This window comes from Ahaetulla prasina, chromosome 1 (assembly GCF_028640845.1).
Source record: "Ahaetulla prasina isolate Xishuangbanna chromosome 1, ASM2864084v1, whole genome shotgun sequence".
Lineage (NCBI taxonomy): Eukaryota > Metazoa > Chordata > Lepidosauria > Squamata > Colubridae > Ahaetulla > Ahaetulla prasina.
The window spans coordinates 71,474,374-71,501,194 of NC_080539.1; the positions used below are offsets into that span (position 1 = coordinate 71,474,374).

Consider the following 26,821-nt stretch of genomic DNA (forward strand, 5'->3'; position numbering starts at 1 on the left):
GAGGTATTATTTCTTATTTTACTGTATTTTTTATTTATGAAATTGGAAAAAGTCTGAAATTATAGGTAGTTTAGTCAACTTACAATAGCATTCACTGTAAGGAAGAAAGGAAACTTTCATCTTGTTTTTTTTCTTCTTGCTGTTGGAAATCACTATCAAGTTTGGGAGTGGCGAAACTGGGAGCCACTTGGTTTGTTTGCAGTTGTCAAATGCCATATGTCCAATTGGCATCTGATACAATTGTACCACATGAACCATATATATGGACAAGTTATATATGATACATATATAATGTGTATGTGTTGTGTATGTATTTATACCATACATGTGCTACAAATGTGCAAATGGTGTGAATTGGGCAATCTATATCACATATAATTGTGGAAATATCGTAATGTACATGACATGACTGTCCCTACTGTCAATTTGCTCAGGTGACCAAATTCACAAACCATTGTTTCATATGTTGTCTGCACAACGAAAAGACCTGTTACTTGATTCCTTGCAGATTCTGATAGGCTTGCAACAGATTGCTGATGCCATATTTTACTCTTGATTACTGAGTTTTAATTTTAAGATAATGAAATAAATGAGGTGATAAATCATAGGAATCATACTATTAACCATAGTAACTTTAAGCTGCAGCCTTTAAACTGCTTCTTAATAATAAATCCCTCTGAACTATATATTTAGGAGTCTATTTGTTAACTAAGTATTTACCTGAAAGCTGTTCCTATCAAAGAGATTAAGAGAACTAATACAACAATCCAAAAGTCTATGGAGATTCTCAGTCATCCAGGTCATGGTTGTCCCAAAGGTGCTTTTTCAGGAGGCAACTGGACTTCCTTGTTTTTTCTTTCTTCTTTGAAGATGTTTCACTTCTCATCCAAGAAGCTTCTGCAAAGAGTATGACCAATTGTCTGCAAGGACCATAAATCTTTCAATTCCTCACCATCCAGTCAGAGCTGAAGAAATGTCTTGGATGAGAAGTGAAACGTCTTCAAAGAAGAAAGAAAAAACAAGAAAGTCCAGTTGCCTCCTGAAAAAGCACTTTGGGGACAACAATCCAAAATATTCAGAATCAATCCTATTGGGTTTATCGAGGTTTGCTCTTAGGATAATAGTGACTTCACTTTTTTCTGGGAAGAAGGTCACGGAAGGGGAGTACAATGGGCCTTATTTGTGAGAGAGTATGCATATGGCTATGCTATAAATTCATTCCAGTTCTACCGCATCTTCCTCAGTAGCTCTTTGTATTCAATGTCTAGAAGCATATTTTAAAACTCTGATATGCCTTATAGTCCTGGCCAAGGAACTTCAATAAGTTTGGACTTGCTCTGGGAAGCCAAATGCAAAAAAAGAAAAAACACACACAAAAAAGTCAGTTCAGCAGACATAAGAAGCAAGCAAAAAAAAACCAAAAACCTAAAAACATGAGCATGTCTGGAAAAGGATTTAACTGGGGCTGTCTGTATGTCATGTTCACTCTGTCAAACCATTCCTTTAATCTTCCTTTCATACCAGCAGGCTGCTTCCTATTAATGGCCAATTCTGTCTACTCTCATTCGATTCATATATTTGCCATATATAATACAAAAGGGGCAACTGTTGGAGAAGTTTAATCATGCTGTTAAAACCTTTTTATTTATTTATACATTTTAAATTAAAGTTTATCCTTGAGAGTGTACTCTTTTTCATTGTTAGGTATTTTAATTTATATTTTTATTATGCTTATCATTTGATACCATATATCAGTTGATACCATCAAGTTTATCACCTGATACCATATTTTCAAGGTATTTTCAGACTGAAAAGAAGTAATCCTAAACACATTTTGGACCTTTTCTAAAAAAACATATTGTTAAGTTCGGGAAGTAACGAGGCTGGAGACCAGGGTAGTGACAACAGCTCTTTAATATAGGGTGAACCCAGCAACAGGCTGGGGGAAAAACCTCTCCTTTTATACAGTTCTGCTGGAGGCTTCGTCCAATCAGCAACGTGCTGATTTCCCGCTCAAATATTTAAAGGCACAACTGTTAATACATAACACTCCTCCCCTCCCAGAAAACACTTGGTCTTATTTACATATTTATTTACATGTTATTTTTCGACGTAGTCACGCAAATAACCTGGGCGTCTCCTAGTTCTTTCTGACCTGCGCGGTTCAGTTCTGGGTGGTGTTTCGAGCTGGTCGGAGGGGCTGTTTTCTCCTCCCAGCTCTTTCTCTGGGCCATCGGGCTCTGGATTATTGGCCGACTCTCTTCTTGGCCCTCCGGCTTTGGATTAATTTTGGGATTGTCCTTGCTGTTTCCCTCGGGGACCTGATGGCGTCGCTGGAACTCTGGGACCTCAGCTAAGTCTTGCGCCTCCCCCGGGTCATTGTCAGCTGTGGATTCAAAGTGGTATTGGTCATTACCTGTCTCTGTTGGTTCGGTTTGGTCAGTTATTCGTTTCCTTAACTGATCTATGTGGCGCCGCCACATTCGGTTGTCTGGTAGCTCTACCACATACGATTTTGGCCCTGTTACTCTTGTTACTTGTCCTGCGAGCCAACTAGGGCCGTCCCCATAGTTTCGGGCCCACACCCGGTCGCCTATGCTCATTTCCTTGTTTTTCTAGCTCCCCTTGTAACCCTCGGGTGTGTAATGGGGTTCAAACGGTCAAGTGGGCACGGAGTTTCGTCCCATTAGCAATTCGGCTGGGCTTTTCCCAGTGGCTGTGCTTGGGGTTCTGTGCTGGACGGCTAGGAAAAGTCTATTTTGTTTGCCAGTCACCTGGCTTGAGCCTGGACAATGCCTCCTTAGCGCTCCGGACGGAACGCTCTGCAAGGCCATTCGACGCAGGGTGGAAAGGTGCAGAGAGGGCATGTCGGATGCCTTCCTCTGCCAGGTACTCTTCAAACTGGGCTGCCGTGGTGGGGCCCATTGTCGGACACCAGAGTGTCCGGCAACCCGTGAGTTGCGAATAGGTGGCGCAGGGTTGCGATTACTGTTTCGGCTGTGGTGGACTTCATAAGTATGATCTCTAACCATTTGGAAAATCGTCCACCACCACTAGGAATGTTTGGCCGTGAAAGGGCCAGCAAAGTCAATGTGGATTCTTGACCAAGGCCCTTGGGGCTTTTCCCATTCTCTGACTGGGGCTGTTGGGGTAGCGGTCTGGACTCTTGGCAAGCTTGGCATTTCCCTACCCTCTCAGCAATCTCTCGTCCATGAGTGGCCACCATACATAGCTTCTAGCTAACCCTTCATCCTTACGATGCCTGGGTGACCTCGTGGAGGAGGTCCAATACCTTGCCCTTAACTTAACAGGAATTATTACACGATCACCCCATAACAGGCACCCCCCTTGAGCCGAGAGCTCATCACGTTTCTTAACAAATTCTTTGAACCGTTCGCCCGGCGCAGCGGGCCACCTCTCTGTACCCAACCGGTACAGTCCTTAACACAATGTCGGTATGATGCCGAGCCACTTCCTTTGATGTGACTGGGCCAGAGTCCAACGAGTCAATAAGGAGGATGGGTGTCCCGGAGTGGGGTCTTGATCGCCCCTGGCAGTGGGCATCGGCTCAAGCGTCTGCATGCCCCACTTCTTTCCCGGTCGATGCTGCAGCTTGTATGAGTAAGCGGCTAAAAATATAGTCCATCGAGTCAAGCGTGGCGAAAGTGCCACAGGCGTTGGCGGTCGCCAGCCAGTAATCCCAGTAACGGTCTGTGGTCAGTCACGATTTCAAAATTCCGCCCAAAGACATACTCATGGAATTTTTTGACCCCTGATACAATGGCCAATGCTTCTTTGTCTAATTGGCTGTAGTTCCTCTCTGGGGAGGACATCGTTCTAGAGTAGAACGCTATAGGGGCTTCTGTGCCGTTTGGAAGTCTATGGCTGAGTACAGCCCCCACCCCATAAGGGGAGGCATCGCAAACCAGCACTAGGGGTAGTGAGTCGTGATATTGGATGAGCAGGCTATCACTTGAGAGCAGGTTCTTTACTGCTTCAAAAGCCCTATTTTCTGACTTTCCCCAAGACCAAACAGTATTTTTTCCTAAGAGCCTATGCAGCGGTTCCGCAACGGTTGCTTTGTTCTTTAAAAAGACCGCGTAAAAATTAACCAATCCCAGGAATGCCTGCAGCTCTGCTTTGTTTTTGGGCGCTGGAGCCTTCCTAATTGCCTTAACCTTGCTCTCAGTAGGGTGAATTCCTTTCTTGTCTATCCGTAGCCCAAGAAATCGACCGATTCGACCCCTATCTGACATTTATTTGTCTTGACTTTTAATCCGCTGTCCGGAAAATGCTCAAGACCTTTCTTAACCGCCTCCCCAATTCCTCCATGTTTTCCCTGAAATTAGGACATCATCAAGTAGGAACTACCCTGGGAGCCCTTGCAGTAGTCGCTCCATCAGGTTTTGGAACAGCCCTGGTGCCACACTAACCCCAAATTGCAATCGGGTGCACTTGAATGCCCCCTGTGCGTCACAATCGTTTGGGCTTCGCTGTGCGGGCGTCTACTGGCAGTTGTTGGTAGGCTTGGGCCAAGTCTAACTTTGCAAAGACTTGCCCTTGCCCCAAGAGTGCAATAAATGTTGCACCACGGAACCGGGTAAGCGCTTTTCTGTAAGGCTTTGTTAAGCGTCGCCTTGTAGTCAGCGCAAATTCTAATTGACCCGTCCGATTTGATGGGGTGACGATTGGCGTCTCCCACTTTGCGTGATCGACTGGCACCAAAACCCCTGATTTATGAGCTTGTCCAGCTCCTTATCAATTTTGGTTTTAGGGCAAAGGACTCTCCTCGCCTTAAGCCTAATGGGGGCTACCTGGGGTCTAAGTTGAAGGAAATAGGGGTCCCCTTGTACTTGCCCAGGCAGTCCTTGAAGACATCTTGAACTCGTTAAAGAGAATGTCTTTCAAATTGCAGTCACTTCTGTAGATGCCAGTCACTCCCATGCCCAGGGCACGAAACCAGTCTAGTCCCAACAGACTGGGCAGAGTTCCTTCGGCGATCGTGATGGGCAGGGTCTTTTGTGAGGGCCGTACTCGACTCGGACGGAGGTGGTCCCTCGAACAGGGATGCGATTCCCTGGTAGTCGTGCACTCGTAGCCGCTGTGCTTGCAGATGGCGCTTGACGGACGGCAGCGACTTCGCCAGGGTGTCCCAGGACATGATGGTGATCGCTGATCCGTGTCTACTTCAAGCCTGCACCGTACTCCCTCGATCTTGGGCTTTGTGAAAATCTTCTTTTCCACTTTGGTTGAGGCGCGCCTATAATGACAGTCGTTTGGTTAGACTTCGCCTTTCTTGTTTGAACCAATCGCGGGCCGCCTTTCCGGTTCCGCTTTGATTGGCCGATTTGAATTTTCGGCGGAAGGTTGGGCGCTCTGCAAACCTGAGCTAAGTGTCCTTTCTTCCCACACCGCCGGCATGTTGCGTCTTTAAACCTGCAGCGTTGGCGCTGATGCTGCCCTCCGCAGCTTCCGCACTCGTCACGGTCCTCAGTGTCGCGTTTCTCGGTCCGGCAGGACCCTTCCTCATCCTCGCCTCACCTTGATTCGGACTGAATCTCCTCCTGGTGTACTGGCGTTGGCTTTGCGCCGCCTTTGGATTGAAGAGGCTTTTGCAGAGTCTCTGCTGCTTTAGTAGACATTTCGTGTGCTCTGGCCTCGTCCAGAGCGGTGGCTAGTGTCAGGTTGCTCCTGGCTAGCAGTCGTCGCCGTAGGCGGATGTCCTTGACCCCTCGGATGAGTTGCTCGAGTAGCACTTCGTCTAAGTCTCGGTATCCGCCGTCCTTGGCCGCTCTTCTTAGCGGCCATGTAGTCACCGATGGCCTCGCCCTCCATCTGTCTACGTTCTCCGAATTCAAACCGCTGCACGTATTTGGACGGCGCCGGTGCGAAATGGTTCTTCAGCAAAGTCTGCAGAGTCGGCCACGATACCGATTGTATCGGCGTTGGCTCTGCCAGGGCTTCCGCAATCTCGATTACCTCCGGCCCGCAATGGCTTAGGAAGTAAGCCCGTTTGCGGTTATCAGGATCCTGTAGTTCGTTGGCTTCTAGAAAGCTTTCAAACGGGTCATATATGTTCCCCATTTCTCCTTGCCGGGTTATACGGTGCGGGTGGCGTGTTTGCCATTTCCGCGTTTCTGCCCTGAGTTTGCTGGGTTCGGAACTAGCGTGCTTCAGCTCGGTTCTGGTTCTCCTTAGCCTCGAGATCCCATCCTCGTCGCCAATGTTAAGTTCGGGAAGTAACGAGGCTGGAGACCAGGGTAGTGACAACAGCTCTTTAATATATGGTGAACCCAGCAACAGGCTGGGGGAAAAACCTCTCCTTTTATACAGTTCTGCTGGAGGCTTCGTCCAATCAGCAACGTGCTGATTTCCCGCTCAAATATTTAAAGGCACAACTGTTAATACATAACACATATAGTGAATTATTCTGTTAAATAAATGCATATACAGTAGAATTGTGCATACTTATTTGAACAAAGCAGTGCTAACATCTGAGTAAAATATCACACAAAGCATGTGGCTGTGACCATCTGATTTGTAAGAACAAATACAACATAAAATGAGATTAGAGAATTCATAACACAGTCAGTCTGTGTGGGACAGTGATTCCTAGTTAATATTTTCAAGCTTCCTGCCTACATAGGGCAAATTAATACTTCATTAGTATTACCGGAGTTAAACATCCTGACTAATATATCTGCAAACAAAAGAGAGGAGATTTGTAAATCTATAGCAGGTCAACTATATTAATTGATATGAATTCCATTTGCTCTGACAGATAAGGACAGCCTATTGTCAGTTAAACTCTAATAACTGTTTTCCCTCTTGTGAAAAACTCATGCAGCAGTAGAAGACCTATTTGGTGCTCAGGTTAAAATCCTTCGGGTTAGGGACCAGCACAAAAGTTTTTCTATTGAAAATGACAGTCAAGAATGTTCTATCATGACAGGTTTCCTGATATACTTACAAAACAGGGGTGTGTGTCCATCATATTTACAACATTATGTAATCAGGTCATAGTTGCACCAGGTGGAAGCCATACCATGATAAGAAAATAAGTCCATCTGTCTGTAGCTGACTCCAGGAGACTTTTTCCCATCTGACTCCTAAGGCCACCATGAAAGCAAACTGAACACATGAGTTTTCTTTCCTGCTCTCTCTCTCCCTCCCTTTGTCTCAGTGTGTCTGCTGTGCTGCTTTGAACCTTATTATGTCAGACAAAGCTAGCAGCTTTGTAACTTTGTCTGACAGTAACTTAGTTGAGGACCACAGTTTTGTTTAAGGAGGTAGAGACATGGACAGAAGTAGGCCTACAGGAGAGGTGAAATCTGTATAGGAGAATAATAGGGAAAATTAAAGTCCTCATGCTGAATGATATCCCTGCAGACTTGGACTATCTGAGCAAAAGTAATGCATGCTGGAGAATTGACACTGTGTAAGTTGCAGTGTCAGGATGTGTCAGATTACCCAGCTAGATATCTCTTGCCCCCTTTCACCTTATGACACAAATATCTCTGGGAATACAAAGTCCCCTTCTGAAGATTATTCTGTCAGTAAATTCAACAGAGGATTGGCTTATCACAGTATATACAGGGCACCCTTTGAATTCAGCAGCTGCAATTAGTTGAGAAGGCAGCATCTAGGCTCAGACTAGAAACAGTTTGTGGAAACAAATTTTGTCAATGCTGAAACATGTTTACGTGCTGCCTGCTGTTTATGGCTACTGTTCGAAATCACGGTTATTTGAATATACCTTAATTGCCTGGGGACCTGGATGCCTGAAGAGGCAATTTTTCACCCATCGTTTGTTGGGGTTTTCACTGGAAACAGATTTGTCACCTAAAGTAAAGCTAAGGAGAGGGATTTTTCTGTGATATCTTTGGAACATTTTATCAAGGGAGGTGTGTTTTATTGTCTTTTTTAGCCGCAGGCAGAGATCAAAAGCTTTTTATTTCCCCTTTTAAAACTTTATTTAAACTTCACCAGAATGGAAGTTTATGTTTCTCTTTTCTGAGGAAGAGACTGTTACTTCTATTGTACTAATTTTAATTTTATCTCTGCTGAGCTCCTTTCTCAGTGTTTCTATTGTCCTTCTATCCCCATTTGCTGTTTCATGTGGTTCTGGGAAGCTTGAGAGATTGAACTGAATGGCAGGGGGAAATGTTAAAAAAAAAACCTAACTAAATTAACATTCTGTCTTGCACACCCTCTCCTCTAAATATCCTGTGTTTTCAGAACTGAGGCAATTCCAGATTTTGCTTTGAGAATATTGAAAAAAATAAACAGCGCTAATGATGTTGTCGGAAGTTTGAGTCATACTTAATTGGCTTGATTTTAGGAAAAGTGGAAATAGTTTAAACAAATGAGTCAGGTTTACAAGAAATGACTACCCACCTTCTAGATTCTCCCCTTCTTATCAATGGCATATGATTCTAAAGGTCACAACTTTCAAAAATCATTTACTTTAGTTCCTGAAGCCTAAATAGTGCTATTTCCAAGTCAAAATACAAAGAATTTCATGGTAAAAGATATGTAAATGTATAACCTAAGTTGTTCAAATAGCACTTCCTTATAGCAGAGGTGTTTTTATTGTCACGTCCACAAGTGCTTTGCTTCCCGAGTTGACTCCTTGTCCTCCATTGCTAATCTCTTCTAACTGCTAACTGCTCTGAGCATACGTGCATCTGGAACAGGCCCTAGCTGTTCTTCCTCCTCACTCATATCAGCCTCCAAAGGCGGCTGCCTCTCTGGTATCTGGGAAATGTCGGACCGCCCTGGTTCTATCTCTGTGTCCGACATAGAGCATCCATCAGAGCCTTCCCCAGACTCCAGCACTGGCCCAAGTTTCTCCCCAACCTCTTCATCGTCTGAGTCTGTCCCCAGTTCCTCTGGCAGCTGGCAGGCCACAACACTCAGCCTGTCTGGGTTAATCAGGAAAAGACATCTTAACAAGTAGAGATTTGCATAACAAACCAGCACACTTTCACAAAGCTTGACGGAAGTTATCATTATATATTTGATCTCCAATATGCAGAAAAAGAGGGGTTAGACCACCCTAGACTATCCTGACCCAAGTAAATTATTAAAAACTGAAGAAAGCTGTCCCAAAGAAACAAACCAGTATTGTACATGCTAACATTGTTTTGCTTTGACAAAGGAATAATTGGTTTATTAATTAGATTACTATCTATGTAATTGGAGCTATCTCATTGTAAGCGCATTGTGTTCAAGAAATAGAATCCTCAGGAAGATTAAAATTAAACTTTATTGAAATGAACTAGGATAACAAAATCTTGCAAGCCTGATGATGCTTCCACCTGCCCTCTCTTTTATATCCCAGTCAGTCAAGGAGGAACCTGTTTATATTGTCTCTTCTCAATACTGCTTTGTTTCCCAAGCTTGTTTCAATTCTCTTTGCTTATATTACAGTTCTTGCCTATTTCCCTCAAGGTTATCTCCTTAATTTTCTGTACTCAGTGAGTAGTTAAAAGAAAAGCACATAAACTTTCTCCATTGAACGAACTGGTTCATCTCTGCAAGTAATATGTACAGTAATGTGTGCATTATACAGGTATATGGAAAAATACTATATTATTTCCACTAGATAAATGGGACAAATTCCCGATATTTCCTGGAGCCTCCTGTGCCCCCATGCTTATTTCATAAGATTTGAGGAGTTTCCCCTGGAACAAAGTTGCAAGATTTGCATGTACATGCATGTAGGAAAAGGGACTGGGAAGCTTAAATAGTATGAACAGAAATCTGCTAAGTGTCTTCGATTGGCTCAATTGCTGTAGCCCAGTTTATAAACAACAACTAACAACACTGTGCATAGCCCATAATCAAATTAATAATTGATAAAGTTGTAGCCCAAATTCAATGCAATGTATAATTAGCTTACTTTAATAGCATTTGCTGCCAGAAAGATAGCCATTATTTGGCCTAGTTTTCAGGGGGAATTAACCACATTAATGGAAAACTTAGGAGCCACTAGTCATATGCATCAAGATTTAGATCAAGATACATCCAACTAAATGGCTGGAGGAGAGATAACTAAGATTGTTGAAGTCTGATGTGTAACTACTATAGAAATAAATTGTTGTTATTTGGGTTTTACTTGGATCCTTAGTTTGCCTTTTATATACTATTTTGTATTTCCTACATATCTTTGATTTTGGTCATTACAATATGGTTTAGTCATAGTAGAAGCCCACAATCTATGATCTCAAATAGTTACAAATAGTCCCCAAGGTCTTAATCATGACTGTCAAAAATGTGCAAAAGTTGTTGACCAAATTTTAATTTTAAGACAATAGATTTTATGAGACGTATGAATGGCAAGTAGTTGCATCAACTACATTTAATTTTAATCAGATTTGAATTAAATAAAATTAGCCTATTCTTTTTTGGAATGCAACCTCCAGCATGGTATTTAAAAGCCAAATACATCATTTGGCTTATGAGAAATGTGCATGCCTACATTAGATTATGGCAATGATGAGATGATAATAAGGAAGACTGGCGTTGTGTTCAGGACTGTAGTTGTTGAATGTAGGTAGCAAGGGAAGGTTTTGATTGTTTGGTCAGCTTACAAGGTGGTCTTGAGAATAAGATAGAATGTCTGACATGACATCAGTCTATGTGATATACCACAGTGGTATCCTAAGGCTTTTCTTAACTCAGGCCAAGGTATCTTTGGTTGCAGGCAAGTAATTTGTGTTGTACTATCTGGCCTTGAAAATATAAGTCGTTTCTGCAAGGGTAAGTAAAGCTGTGATATATTATTTTCCAACCTCTCATTGCAGGGGAAGGAAAAGCTCAGTGGCTTGCAGCTGTTTGCAAATTCACTTAATCCAAACCACTGTTAGTTTTCCTCACTGCTGGATTCTCAATAAAAGTAGACCCATCTGAGAAATATGAAGAAGGTAGCCATTCTCACCATCTACTTACCATACTAAGGGCTTCTATTCAGACAAAGTTACAGGATCAAGGTTTCTCTGCTTTCCTCCCTTCCCTCACAAAATTCAGCTCCCATACCTCTTTCTCTTTCTCCCTCACACACATGGTTGATGTTTTAATTTCTTTACCTATAGTAAAATGCTTTCTGTCTTGTGTAGAGAATGAAGAGTTTTGCAGAGGCCCATTAATATTTCCTGGGTAGCAAAGCCTTTTCTTCTTTTTTTACTTAAGTATTTTCATTGAACTCATCCAGCAATCTCATGGAGCAGTCCTGGAGTTCTGTAAACTAGGTGTTGCTTCTCATACTGAGATTCTGGGACAGGAATGGAGACTTTCCAGGTTTATCTACATTGTAATTTACCAGAATTCCAATTGTATCTTGAGGTCAAGTGTTAGAGCTCATAATTCTTTGGTGGGGGAGGGGGGTATTTCTTCCAAGGCTTATCATAATGAGGCTGTAAAAAAAAAATCTGGACAACTCTACATGGCAGCAAAGAATCATGGTTTCCTATGTCTAGATGGGGAATAATTAACATTCCTTGCTGCTGTTTGCCCAGTGATCTCCTAGGTCTTTAGAGCTACTTTCTGAAAATCCTTGTCTTAAGACAGATGGTCTTCAGTCACATTCAATCTCTGAAATAATGCAGGCAGCAAGAAGATTGTTCCCAAAGTGTGGCTGATCCATATAGTGAACAATTCTCGAATGTTAAGATGGTTGGATGGAGCTACAAGAAGAATCATCTTGAGCATCTCTTCATATGAATGTATTCATATGTATTTGTATCTATGCTACACGCATTCCGTGTAAAGTCCCAGAGTAATGTAGAAAACAACAATAAAAAACAATCTAAATAAACCTACCACAATATAACTAATTATATTTAAAAACCAAAATATGCAACAATTAAACTAAATATGATTTTAAAAAACAATAATAAAATAATAAAGCAAAACCTTAAGCAATTTAAAATACAGTCTAGTCCAGAAGCTGCTGTTATAGCTGGATAAAAAGGCATGCCTTCAGTTGTTCAGTTGTTTTTCTGAAAGAAGACTGAGGGTTTAACAAACATTATATTGGAATGTTGTCACTGAAAAGAATTTGGATTGTCATACAGAATACACATGAAATAATAATTAGACATTCTATATCCTCCTAAAGAAGGACTAGGGGTGACATGATAGCAATGTTCTGATATCTCAGGGGTTGTTACAAAGAAGAGGGAGTCAACCTATTATCCATCTGAGGGCAGGACAAGAAGCAATGGATGGAAACTAATCAAGGAGAGAGGCAGCCTAGTACTAAGGAGAAATTTCCTGACAGAACAATTAACCAATGGAAAAACTTACCTCCAGAAGTTTGAATTCTCCAACACTGGAAGTTTTTAAGAAAAAATTGGACAACCATTTGTCTGAAATGGTATAGGGTTTCCTGCCTGAGCAGGGGGTTGGACTAGAAGACCTCCAAGGTTCCTTCCAACTCTGTTATTCTAAATTCTATATCAAATGTATTCTCATGGTCTCTTCTGTTCAAGATACTGAACACACACATTTAACTTGAAAATTATTCTGTTATTATAGGTCAACTCCAACCCAATAGTCAACATGTCAGTAATATACTGTATATGGGGACCCAGAGAGAAAAAGAGTGTCGAAGCTCACATCACATCCTAAAAATCACTTTTTACATGATCAGAATTAATAAATCAGATTAGATATAGTGCTGCTGCTGCTGCCAGTAAACATCTAGAGGCAAAATGCCAGAAGTGGCCTATTACTCCTTCTATAAATGTCTTATTAAGGTTTTAGACTGCCAAACATTGATTTATATGATTTCAAATCAATCCAAAATACACAGTGAATCCAGAGTTGGCTGTTAAGCAAAGCAATCATATAATCGCTTCACCTCACATCCAGATCAATTTGCTTTGCACAGTAAGATGAGTGGAGTTGGGGTGGGGGGAGAATCACATTTCCACTGAAAAACATTTTAATCACAATAAACAAGCAGCGACCACTTTCTGCATTACCTGTTTGGAGGTAATTTGAATCAATCTTCCTAAAACTACCCTTTTTATACTGTACACATTTGAAGCAAGATTTTCTGAAGAGAGATTGCCATAATTATTCAAATATGCATGGGGCAAAAAAAAATGTTCTCGCAAGGAAGAAGGAGGGAGGAAGGGAGACAGAGAGAGAATTTTCCCAGGGAGATATTAACCAATTGGTGAATTCTGTCTTAATTACAACTGAAAATCTCCATAGATACACTTGGAATACTGCACCCAATTTTGGTCACCATAAAGTAAAAAAGATGTTTGTTTGTTTGTTTGCAAAAGTTTTTTTTCTTTTTTAAAACAAAACAAACAAAACATAAAAACATCTTAAATCCAATTACAGTGTGTTGGTGGGGTGGTTACATATCTTATGTGCACTTTCAACATAAAAATATCCTTAATTCATCTAGTATTACATTATCTTCATCTAGTATCTAATCCTTTAGTTAACCAATGGCTATAGTCTTTCATTCTCTCATTCCATATAAATGTCCACAAATTAATATTATATCTAATAGCATTATTCATTCCATCGTTCTAAATCAATTCAATTTAATATTTCACTTAATAATAGCCTTTCTCAGATCTTTTCTAACATATCCTTCCTTCTAACCATTGATAAAACAAGTCCCATTTCTTATAATATTGCTTATCTTCCTGTTCTTTAATTTCAAATGTCAATTTACTCATTTCTGCACATTTCATTATTTTCCTAATAATGTCATCTTGCAAAGGTAATTTCTCATTTTCCCAATTTTTAGCAAACACAATCCTAGCTGCTGTTATAATAGTCACCATCAGATATCTCAATTCTCTATCGTATATTTCTGGTATGATCCCCAATAAAAAGACTTCTGGCTTAAAATCTATATGTTTTTTAATCATTTTTTCCAACCATGTGTGTATTTTAGTCCAATATCTTCTAGCTTCCATATATGTCCACCACATATGGTAATATGATCCAGGTGTCTGATGGCACTTCCAGCATTTTTCGGATTTGTCCTTGAACATTCTGGCAATTCTTGTCGGGGGTAAGTGCCACCTATAAAACATCCTATACAAACTCTCTTTCTATGCTGTAGACATTGTCATTTTATAATTATGTGTCCATAATTTTTGCCATCCCTCTAAATCAATCCCATGTCCAAAATTCTTCCCCCAGGCAATCATTGTCTCCTTAACTTGTTCTTCTTCTAGTTTAATCTCTAACAAATATCCATACAATTTCCTAATTAAGTTGTCATCAGCACCTGTTAAAATCTTATCAAAACTAGTCAGATTATTATGTAAAAAAGATGTTGAGACTCTAGAAAGAGTACAGAGAGGAACAAAGATGATTAGGGGACTGGAGGCTAAAACGTATGAAGAATGGTTGCTGGAATTGGGTATGTCTAGTTTAATGAAAAGAAGGACTAGGGGGAAATGAGAGCAGTGTTCCAATATCTAAGGGGTTGCCACAAAGAAGAGGGAGTCAAGCTAATTCTCCAAAGTACCTGAAAGCAGGACAAGAAGCAATGGATGGAAACTGATCAAGGAGAGAAGCAATCTAGAATTAAGAAGACATTTTCTAACAGTGAGAACAATTAATCAATGGAACAATTTGGCTGCAGAAGTTGTGAATGCTCCAACACTGGTTTTTAAAAAGAGATTGGACAACCATCTGTCTGAAATGGTATAGGGTCTCCTGTTTAAACTGGAGATTGTGTTAGAAGACCTCCAAGGTCCCTTCCAATTCTGTTATTCTGTACTCTGAATCTGGAATAGTCATATTTTAAATGTCCCAAAGGTGCTTGTTCAAGAGGCAGCTGGACTTTGGTTTTCCTTGAAGATGTTTCACTTCTCATCCAAGAAGCTTCTTCAATTCTGGATGATGAGAAGGAAAATGTCTTCAAGGAAAAACAAAGGAAGTCCAGCAGCCTCTTGAACAAGCATCTTGTTGACAACCATGACCTGGAGGATGAGAAGTTCATAGACATTCCACTCCAAATGTTCTATAGACACAACCTCAGATTTCCACGTGTGTCTTCAAAGAACAACAGTCTGTAGCATTAACTCAGTTATGCACATTGCAAGAAGGGGGTGTTGTTGAAACCAAATTATTTGGATTTAAAAGGCAAGAAAGAAACTTAGAGGAGGGGCAGGTGGCCTTTTTGTAGGGAGAACCACTTTTTAAAAACTGAGTTTTGTTAGGGATCAGGGACTGACATGACTACCAGAAAGGGAGAAAGTTGAATTTGAAGTTGGTGTTGTGACCCAGGCCCAAGTAGGTAGTAGGAAACTCAGTCAGTGAAAAAGCAAACAAACTTTATTACTTCATTCTCAGCGTAGTTCAACTAAATTAAAGCAAATTTCTCCCAACCCAAATTTCTCAGTCCTATCACAAACCTTTGTCCAATTAGGCAAACTGCCAAAGGCCTTTCTTGGCAAACGTTCAGAAGTCACCAATACAAAAAATAAATGTAAGAAGACGAAGCTACCAATGTTGTTTTCCAGCAAAGCCCAAATGCCATTCCTGGTCTTTTTTAAGCCTTATGGGAGTCATCCCTACTCCTGAGTCATCCTCTTTGCTTGAGCTGCTCTTGCCTTCTGGTAGCTCTTCTCATGTGTGCATTAGGTACAGGCTCCTCCTGTTCCTCTGCCTCACTATTATCAGGCTGTGGAGGCTCTGGAGGCCGCACCATACTCCCCAATAGCCCTGGCCCCACCTCTGCCTCTGATTCAGAGCCTTCATCTGAGCCTTCCCCAGTCTCCACGCTCTTCCTCAGCCTACGCTCTTCCTCAGGCTCATCACTGTCCGACTCCATTGCCAGCTCCACAGGCTGCTGGCAGACCACAACATTGGGTTCCCCACCAACACTGTTTGTCCTTTACCACTGACTTTTGGCAGTGCAATTTGGGAATGCTCCAGAGAATGCCAAAAGGGTTTCCAAAGGTTAGATGTAGGCCATGAGTCTCCACCTCTTTATAAGTGTGAGGGTTTGATCATCTTTTATTCAATAGTTGTTTCTAGGGCTTTTCTTTTCTTTTCTGTACTCCCTTGAGTCATCAATGAGACCCTAGATGAAAAATGCTATTTCTAGAAAAATCTCCTAGAGACTGGCCCACCTCGTGAAATGCAAAAAGCAAGCCTCCGGGACTTTTCCTTTTAAAAAGTATATACAAAAGGTGATAGAGCTGCTTTTTTTACAAATAAAAGGAAAGTTACTGCCAGTAATTTCTAGCAACTCAGAGTACATAAGAAATAATATTCCCTGGAGAAGCATATTGCTGGAAAAAGCTAGCTAGGACATTGCAGTACTTTCCTCACATAAAAAAAAAAAAAGCTTTGAAGTCCTGTTTTAAGCAAATGTCACCCTCAAGAGAACAGGGTTTTATTCTAGAGGGATGCACTATTTTATACCCACCGCGTTGTTTTACCACTGCATTTAGCCATCAGGTTGACTTATTTGTGTTCATTAGGCCACCAAACAAGACTATATAGCAAAAGTGACCTGGAGAAAATGCTTCTATGTAATAGAAACTGTTTTATGTGTTGTGAAGGAGCTGGCAGACTGGGCTAGTAGCTGGGCAATTTAGGCAGAATACCAACTAGCATCATTAAAACAATGCACCAAGTCGATGGGATCATGAGGCAGCTGAGATTCTGCAGTTGTGCCTATTAGACACATGTTGCTTTATGAAGAATCATTAGAGCCAGGAGAAGAGTAAATACATCTTATCGTGGCATAGAGACAAATTGCATTACTAAAAATCTCAGCTTGGAACGGCACAATATTTTTCTTCCTCTGCTACCAAGAGAATTGGCTTTTCCCATCTCTCTCTCCCCCCTCCCCCGCCACCCCCACTTCTCTGCAGACCTGTAACTTGCCACCAGTACTGCATAGCCAAGAACACACGTTTGTTGCTCATTGTTTTTCATTATCATTGATTTAAGTGAGAAAAAGGACCCCATATTTGTTTGTAAGATTATGAAAGGTAATAGATCCTTACTGAGAGCTCTACCTCACTCCTGGGACTTTCTTGCAGGGGGCTTTATGTGAAACCTGTATTTTATCACAAGTTGCATTAGAGCCACCTTTCCTGGAAATACAGTCAGGGAAATGGACAATAAATGGGAATGCAGAAAGTAAGTAGCTGCTATTTGGCCTGTCAGGGTTCTGGTACTTCCGGGGCCAGCATGATGTCAAAAAGTCACATTTCTGCAGTTTTCAGGAAAACATTTCTCCATCTCCAGCTTGTGAGCCTGTTGAAATTAATATTATTTAGGTCACCATAAAGTATTATAGCCCCACTCCAAGGCCGAAAAATGTGACACTCCCAGCTTTCAAGTTTACATTTTAGATGACCAAACACACGAAGGTCAAGGAGAGGGGAGAGAAAAGAACAAGAAAAAAAAGTTCAGGGATCTTTTAAAGTTATACCTAGGATTGCCATAATCTAAACATCCAAGCAGCCGCCGCCTAATTCATGTCTTATGCAAATTAGCCTAATTTGCATTTTAATCCATTTTTAAAATCCCAAGGCAGTTCCCAGAATAAAAATCACAACAGAACACACAACATCAAAAATAAAAGCAAATTAAAATCTCTAATAAATGCAATTAAAAGTTCTGCTTTGTAAATGGAATACCTATCAACTTCCCACTTGGAATTCATTTTAACAGATTTACCCTGGAAATATATAAAGGGCCGCTGACAGTTCCAAATTTTATTTAAAATGCTATGTTATTCTACCCACCAAAACTGTGGTTGCCTTTCTTGATTATATACTTGATTATATACTTTCATGCCTTTGCCCATTCAAGGTCACTTGTTACTCGTCTCTGTGCTCTTTTAGGCTTGGCCTTTCACTATGAACTACTTCCTGTAACAGCAGGGAGCAGCTCTTTGGTAGTACAATCACTGCTGCTATCTCCCTTGTATTGTTCCTATGCTTTCCCATTACACTGTGCTAAATCCTGTGCAAAAATAAAGTAAAATGCCCTTGACTCAGATTTCCCCAAGAGCCATGGATGAGAGATATTCCCATTTTGTCTTTCAAGAAAGAAAATCAAAATGAATATTTACACTTACCAACTCTAGTCAGGTAGAAACCCACCTGGTTGGTTTCTCTGTTTGATTTTCCCAGACTTCAATTGTCCCTGCCCATTACCTGGACCAAGAGGTCAGCTCATTTATCCATCTTAAGTGCTTGAATTCTCTGGAATGGGATTTCTTCCCATTCATGACTTCTCGTCATAAATTACCCTGAAGCAGTTGTGAGCCAAAAGCCCTATTTTTGGAAGCCCTGCCTGCTTAAATATTCTGGAAAAATAGCAGTGTCCTTTATAAGGCTGAGCAATCATTGGCAAATCAGCAAATCAGAACTGCAACTCAGTCTGAAACCATTTCTCTGGTGGGTTCCAAGAGACCATCCACTGATGGTGGCATCACCACAAGGGATGGAGTGTTTTTTCACAATCTGTTTATTTAAGGGAATTGGGAGAAAGGGGACATTTTTAGCCAAACTGTCAATCCCCTACCAGAGTGTGACAGACTTAGCTGAAAGGAATGTAAATTATTCTTAAGTTTAACTGTCCCAATTATTATTTAGCTACAGTATCTCCTTTATTAAATCTTATATCACAAATCATTGTTTGGTAGCACTCTGTTTTACAGGTGGTAGAAAGATTGTTTGGTTGTCATCATTTCCAAGGACTTTAAAACTCTGGAGCGATGCTATCTCAGTGCAGACTTTAATAAGCTAGATGACACCAGCGACTTTATTTAAGGTCATTAGGGCTATGATTTCTAAGAAATTTAAACAATCATACATAATAATAGTGATAATTTTAATAAAACTTGCTTTTATCATAATATATAAGGTTACATTAAATTTGATGTCACATTCCTGGGTCAGGTAATGCTTTAAAGAAGGGAATGACAAAACAAATGACGTTACCAAATGTAGAAAATTCTGCAAAAACCATCATCTCAAATAGATTAACGAAGACTGTGCAAAGTAGGAATGTGCTTTACAATACAAGCCAAAAGAATTATGGGTTTTTTTTTCCATATACCAATTTTTTCAGGCCAGGAATTCTGGGAGGTGTAGCTCCAACATATTTGATGAACATCAGATTAGATGAAAATTATGCTAGAGAACTGGTGGAAGTCAGAAGAGATTAAATTAAGATATGTTGTTGTTACAGGTGATTTTCACCAATATCAAATACAGACCTTAATAGTTAAAATTAAACCTTGAACTGTGAGATGAGTGGCAAATAGATTAGAGAGAGAGAGAGAGAGAGAGAGAGAGAGGCAGGCAGGCAGACTTTATATTTGCATATTGAAAGACAGTGTGTGCTTCTATTTAACTTTATTATCTGTACATAAGTAAATAACTGATGAAAAGGCTTTAAAAAAGAAAGAAAGAAAAGAAAAAGTAAAAGTTTATAACTGAGTCAGAGTTTCCAAGGCATGGTTTTTAATCTACTTTTGGACTCTCTGAGTTTTTCTTGTGTTCTACATTCCAGGGCTTTTGACCATAAACATCTACCTCATCTCTCATCTCAAGTACAACTACATGTCTACCTCTAACTCTCCTAAATATATTACTAAACAACCCAATTGTTGATTTGAGATCAGCTTTGGGATGACTTTGGAACTAGCATTCTTGTCAGGTTGCTCTCATAACTTCTAAATTTAGCCATCTACTTCCTTTCTACCTCTGACCCTGTCTGCAGAATAGAACAATGTGCCACAACTCATGATAGTGAAAAATATAGAGTTATTGATGTTTCTATTTGCCATGCTTCCTTTAACATTACTGGGCTATCCGCAACAGGTTTTAGGTATATCTTCCCATCTAACTAAGTAAGTTTTCTGTTGAATGGAAACTGAAATCAGACCTTTTCATGCATCCCCCTGGGCTACTGTATCTGGTATCACAGCTGGTGCTCTTTTGTATACCAGACACTCTTCTAAAATGCCAGCTCAGGTCTTATAAAGAGGTAGCAGCAGGCACAGCTCTCCCACACATTGATCAATTCCTCACCATTTATTATCGCCATTTGTCTTCTGGTTAATATAGTTATAATAACAATATAAACAAACATATTAAATATTTATATAAAAAGATAAATACCATGTTCATCCCCATATGTGAAAAACGGCAAGAAAACAAATGGCGTCTGGGGATTTCTTCTGTCTTCTTGCCATGGGGAGCTTTGATCCTTTGCAAGTAATTGGCACTGCTGGTCCTTTTCAGTGCAGATGTTTCAAGGAAAAGCCAAATGCATTTTAGTTTGGGAAGAAATGGCCAAACAGGAGAAGAAAAATAGAAGAAGAAAATGAAAAGATGACAAGATGACACTGAGCTAATAAAGACATTGTTCCACTTCTTGAGATCTTTACTGAAAGTCATCACCAAAAAAAAAAAAACCCTACAAAAGAGGGAAGTGCAAATCCTTCAAAAGCAGTACTTCAGAGAAGCAGGGTTAGGGTTAGGCAGTGGTAGGTTGCCCCCGGTTCGGACCGGTTCTATATAACTAGTAGTAAAACCAGCGGGAGGCTCTGCCCACTGACCCAAACGTCATCAAAAGTGATCTGCGCATGCACAGAAGAGCACGCCCGCGGGCACGATGCAAACCGGTAGTAAAGTTAAATAGAACCCACCCCTGGGGTTAGGTATATATTTCCTTATATCGTTAAGGTAGCCACTTCTTTTCCCAAACTTCCATGACTGCTTCTAATGTCACTCTGTTTCTGCATGTGTATAATGTGCCAGCTGAGTTACAGTACATTGGTTCTTTGCGGGAAATGAGATGTGCTTGTGAGAGAGTCCCTCTCCCCCTCACCAATCATCCCTCAACAAAAATACATTATCCAAAGGAAGAGAATTTAGGTGAATCAGGATATTTTTAACTTAATGTATCAAGGGGAGATTCCCCAACAATTTCTCAAGAGCATTCCTTTCATTCCCGCCTGTAGTGTAATCAGGAGCATCACTACTGGAAAAAAATCCAGAGGGATGATTTCCCAGAGAGGTTGAAGACTGCTGGAGAAATTATTCCACAAAGCAAAACACACACACACACACACACAGAGAGAGAGAGAGAGAGAGAGGGAGGGAGGGAGGGAGAGAGAGAGAGAGAGAGAGAGAGAGAGAGAGAGAGAGAGAGAGCTATATCAAAGCTAAAAATGTAAATTTCTCCAAAATTGTCATCTTCAAAGAACATTTTCTTTCATCAAACTGAATAAGAACTAGTTGGGGAAAGAGATCCAGGCAGATCTCTCTGCCTGGCGTAACTCTTACAATCTTACTTAGGGCTTTGACTTCTCTCCATTTAATATTTGAACATTTCAAGCTCTCTCTAAAATGCAGGCTCTGTGTAATATCTGAAACAGGCTTTGAGTTTCAAATATTCTCCCCTTTTAATGAGCGGTTCACAAATAATCATAACATCTCAAGATCACAACCCAATAGACATATGATCTCACCACTGGGGATTTAGTCTCCAGTCTTTTAAAAGTTAGACTACAATATTTCAAATATATTGTCCAAATTTAGACATACCACCTCCTCTTGCTATTCAGATCGATGTGGTTATATATGTATAGTATTCAGAAAAGTAATTTTCCTCATCCTAAGCAACAGAACAGCAGGGCAGAACAGAGTTGTATGTCCCCAGTTTATTTGTCCCATTTATATTCTTCCACTTTAAATGAAAAAGAGGAGCGAGATTAACCAATAAACCATAATTTATTTTTTAAAATGCTCCCTGAGCCTCCAGTCAAGGAAATGACATTTTCTTGATTCTTTTTCTTTCCTTGATTGGTGTAGACATGCAACTTTCTGCAAAAAGATATGCATTGTTTCAGTTTGCTTGGTGGTGAGAATTTCAAAGCGTGCATTTTTTATTTTATTTTATTATTTTTTTGCTTTTCAGATGCTGCTTCACTTCCCTTTGTTCTTTGCCTTCTTCATACAGGCATTAGAATTCATTTTCTGGATAATTTGTTCCACTCCTGGCTGTGCTGCCATATTTTTGCCTGGAAGGCTGTAGTTAGGATGAGTAGATAAGATCAGAACACTGAATGATGCCTGATTTCCTGGCATTTCTTTGCTAAATTGATTATTATCCATGATGTGAGCCAGAAATACTAGGGACACTTGGATGGATAATGAAGGAAATGTAAGTCTCCTCCAGATGTCTTCACAAGTTAATGAGTGCAGTGTCTGGCATTTATCCAGCTTAAAAAAGGGAGGATGCAGAGAGAGTTGTCCATTAAAATTCAATTTCTCTGTTCAAAAGATTTGGTCCAAAATAGTTTTCAGAATTATTTCTTAAAGCTTGAGACCTGAGAGGGATCCTTTTATTGAACAGACCTAGTGCCTCCCATTCAAACTGATGGAAATGGTCTTAGAAGAAGTGTTGCTAACATAAAGTTGTTCTTTTTAAAACTCATCAGAGCTAGCCCAGCAGTCATACTATAGTAGCCAAGTTATGACTTTATTTATTTGTTTGTTCCTTTGGATTTATTTGGCCAACGACTCTAGATGGCTTATATCTAAAAAGTAAAGAAAGGGAAGAAAAATAAACATACATGTCCAAGACAAACAAGCCAATACATTAAAAAAAAAAACCACACACATCAACAATGCCTCAGCAACCACCCTATGCCCAGGCCTGGGAAGAAAGCCACATTTTCACTGATTTGTGGGACAGCTACAGGATCCTCATCAGCACTTCATACTTCTAAACCCCATCCAGTTTATCAACAGCTCTGGTTGCCTTGCCAGTTTAGCCAGATCTCTACCTGATGTCCACTTCCAAATAGGCATCGGATGTTAAAAAAGACTGGATACTGAAAAAAAAAGAAAATAATTGCCTTTTATACCCAGGTTGCCAAGGACCAACTTCTTCTAGTACTGGGAGAACAGATTTCATGCAGATAAATGCATTGCTGAACATAAAGGATGAACAAATTTTTGTTGGCAGTGAATCTGGCTTAACGGCTTGGAAAGATACAAGAGCCCCAGTGCCCCAAGGCAATAGTATAATGTAAGGGCCCTGGTGTACAGGATGAAATTGTGTCAGGAGAAACATGGCAGAGGGGGGCAGGCAGAAGGGAAAGGATTTAAGAAATAGTTTTTTGTATGTATGTTCCCCTACCCAAACAACTGGAGACTGAAATCTAGTAGTTCGGATAGAAAGGGCTCCAAAGCTACAGAAAAGGAGCTTATTTCAAACACCTATTTCTGTGATTCATGAGACAACTTGTTCTGCTTATATGTGTATTTACATATGTGTATGTGCATTTAATTAAGGCAATGTTGGGACAGAGTACAGATCCCTTCACTCTGTTGCTAGCTTGGGGCGAATATAAAATATGTATAAACTCCGATCTCAGCACAAGAAAAGTTATTACATTCATTGTACACCACAACTCAAATACTTGGGTGTTAGCCCACCCTTCTTACAATATCCCCTTGGAGCAGATTAGTATGTTTCTTGATTGATAGAATTAAATATGGCAGTTCCATTTTATTTTATTTTGGTTCTATTAGAGTGTGTAGCCATGAAAATGTGGTCTTCAGTCACATTTTTGTAGTAATACAGAATCTGCCTGCTGTGTAATATTGCTGTCTGTCTCTTCAGAACAGTAATCTGGTGAATAATGTCAAGGAAACATTTTACTTCTTAGCTGTTAGGGATAGTAGTTGGTTCTTGAGTGGAATGATTTAAATTAGGGATGTAAATCGCCAAACCTAAAACTTCTGGTTTAAAGCATATTAATCAGATTTCCTGTTTAAGGAAAAAAATCAGCCTATTCATAATGCACAGCAGGTGAAATCATAACTGGCCATCTCTCCAGTGTCATAGAGCCAAGGTAACCTGTTTCTCCTTCCTTCAAGTTACACTCCTCAGGTGATCAAAATTGACTACATTCTTTGGTTTAACACTAGTAGTTCATTCTACAGATACATGCTTCTATTACCACAGTGAAGTTGAACTATACCTGTGAATGCCCATTCACACACCAACAAACACACATAACATCCTACGTACATAGAATTGAAAATAAATTATATTTTAAGCAGACTTTTTTTCTTTTGTTTAGACTTCTTTCTTTAATCATTAATTTTAGATATTACAAAGACAAGTTGTGACTTGACTCCAGTGATGGCATTTTTCTTAGAGACCAATGGAATGTCTGGATTTTATATGTTTTTTAGCATGTAGTGAATGACTAGTAATTTATAATTGGTCAAAAGTTACATAAAATTTAGAGAGTTAACGAAGAAAGGACAAATAGATTTTCAGGGGAAGCACTGTCTTGTAATAAAAATAAGATTTATCAAAAAAAAATTTGGGCTGCTCAGGGTGGCATGTCTTCCTCTACTTTACCTTCATGAGTAATTCTGTGAGATGGGTTCAACTACAACATCTAATAATCTCATGGCTAGGTGGAGTTTGAAGTTTCAATCTGGGTTTGTCCTGCCATAGGCCAGCCATACTGGCCTATGTTTACCATTAGCAAACAGCAATTGGGCATCCATTTTCTAGAAAGTTCTGTTTCAAGTGCCATTCTCGCTGTCTTCCCTTTACCCTAGTTCCTCCTGATTTCAGGTAGCTTACTTCCAGGAAAGTCTGTATATAAAATTATGAGCTCAGTAACTTAGTAGTATTTGCTTCCTTCCAGCCAGGCTGTGAATCTCTCAAGCAGTATATTCACAACCTTGCAATTGGAAATTGTCTTCTATGCAAAGTTTTGTATAGCTTTGGCCCATCCTAGCACATTTCCCATGGTGATCGTTTGGAAATCAATTAAATAAACATTAATTTCAGAAAACAATATGTGCAGACAAGAGCTTGCTCATTGGAGCTTGCTCTTTGATAAGGTCTGCCAGACCAGAAGCCTATTAAACACATATTTTATTAGCTTTAATGCTCCTTAGATGCCTATTATAGAGGTGTATGCTGCAGGATGATTCTGGGAAAGAATTTCTACAGGGAGTGTTAACTGAACCTGAATTCATGTTCATTGAGTTGGAAGTGGTAATTTAGACCATTGAATCTAACCCTCTGTTTAGTGAAGAGATTTCTACTTATCCTACTTGTGTTTAGTAAGTGTCATGGCCACAGTTCAGTTTAGTTTGGTTTACAAACAGTTCAGTGTCAATTTTCAATACTGCATTTCTTAAAACTATATGAAACAATTTGTTTCCCTCACCCTCCCCATGGTGACAAATGTCTGAAGAATAATTATAACCAAGATTGTCTGGATTGTAATCTAAGACACTAGAACCCCAACCAAATCAGGGATCCTAAAGGACTGCAACCTGTTCATTTCTTTAGATCTTCCTTATCAGCATAAAAAAATGAGGAGAGAATGGAGGCATGCATTACGTGGGATATTACTTATCGAATGAATAAAGAGCACCCAAGTTGGGATAAGATTAACTGGGAATTAACTAGAATTCTTCAGGGAAACAATGCATAAGTCATTTAAATGTATATCTCGACTCCAAGATTGCAATAATGAAAGATATATAGATTGTTAATAGCCCCTACTCACATCTTATGCATTCAGTGAAAGAACCAATGTGCAAGATCTAATAAAGATGCAAATGTCAATTGATCCCTGTGACAAAAGGATTGCTGCAAAGAAGCAGTATGACTCCAGTGTTTCATGCCATTCCCTTATAGGATCCTTAAATCTCCTGGTTCACGTGAGGAATAAGCAACCCACTCAAGCCTTGTCACTCAAAGGAGACAAAGGAAATATGTGGCAGCAAGTACATGTACCCATCAATCCTGCAGGACCTTTCCAGGTAAGCAGATCCTGTAATACCTGCTATTATGTCTTTGATTTAGTATAGCAAACCTTAAGGCAAAGATTGAGTGGTGAATGGTGAAGTGTGCAGCAACACAAGTTCAAGAAAAACAAAATACCTCTTTCTGGCCTCCTATAATAAAGTAGCTTAGGAGGCATGCCTCTCCTGCTCCCCACCCAAACTCATTGCTTCATAATAGGACTTAATACATCAGCACTAATATGTGGCTTGAACAGCTACTTGAGCTTTGTCATTGTTGAATAGGTTCTTACATGGGAAACTGGATATAAGCTGTTGTCAAAAACATCACCCCTTCCTTATGGTAGAAGGGACTATGTGGCTATTATTCCTGATGCAAATCATGACCCAGTCAGGAAGTTATAAGCTCCCACCTGCTCCATAGGAGAGTACTATTTCTGCTTTCATATGAGAAAAAGATGTGAGAAAGGCTGTATCTAAGAGGTACAATACCTCCTCTGCATGCAGAAGTCATAAATGCAATCCTTAACCAGATACAGCTGGAAGAAAGTTCATATCTGGAACTCTAGAAAGCCATTGGCTGGGCAGAGCTAGATTTCATAAGGATAAGGCAGCTTCCCATCCCCAATTCTTATAGTAATGAAAAGTATGCAAGTGATCCTGTACCAAAGTATTTCTATGTAGAATGTTCTTGACTTGAGTCTCAGCTGGTGGGAATGCATGCAAAATAGATGATGTGGTGCTTATTGTTAAGATGACCACCACTCAGCTGCAAGTGTCCATGCTCCAATAAACAGCAACTGGTTGCATGAGGAAACTTGTAGCACAGTGACGCCATATTACTATATATTATCAGAAATGAGAAATGTGGTGGAAACTCAGAACTGTTACTTCTGATTCACTGCAATGTCACATGTCAGCTGTGGAACCATCCATGATAGCAAGTCTCTTCCAATGTACGCAGTGTTATCTGTTAAATAGAAATGTTCAGACCCATACTGTGT

At 40.1% G+C, this 26,821-nt stretch overlaps 1 protein-coding gene across 1 annotated transcript in view; it reads left to right on the forward strand.

The window, feature by feature from the left end:
* MDGA1 (MAM domain containing glycosylphosphatidylinositol anchor 1) overlaps positions 1 to 26,821 on the forward strand; it is a 348,213-nt gene that overhangs the window by 310,045 nt on the left and 11,347 nt on the right. Inside the window, exon 15 of the mRNA XM_058178574.1 lies at positions 25,711 to 25,835. Within this exon, the coding sequence (XP_058034557.1) occupies positions 25,711 to 25,835 (125 nt within the window). The remainder of the gene's footprint in view (positions 1 to 25,710; positions 25,836 to 26,821) is intronic.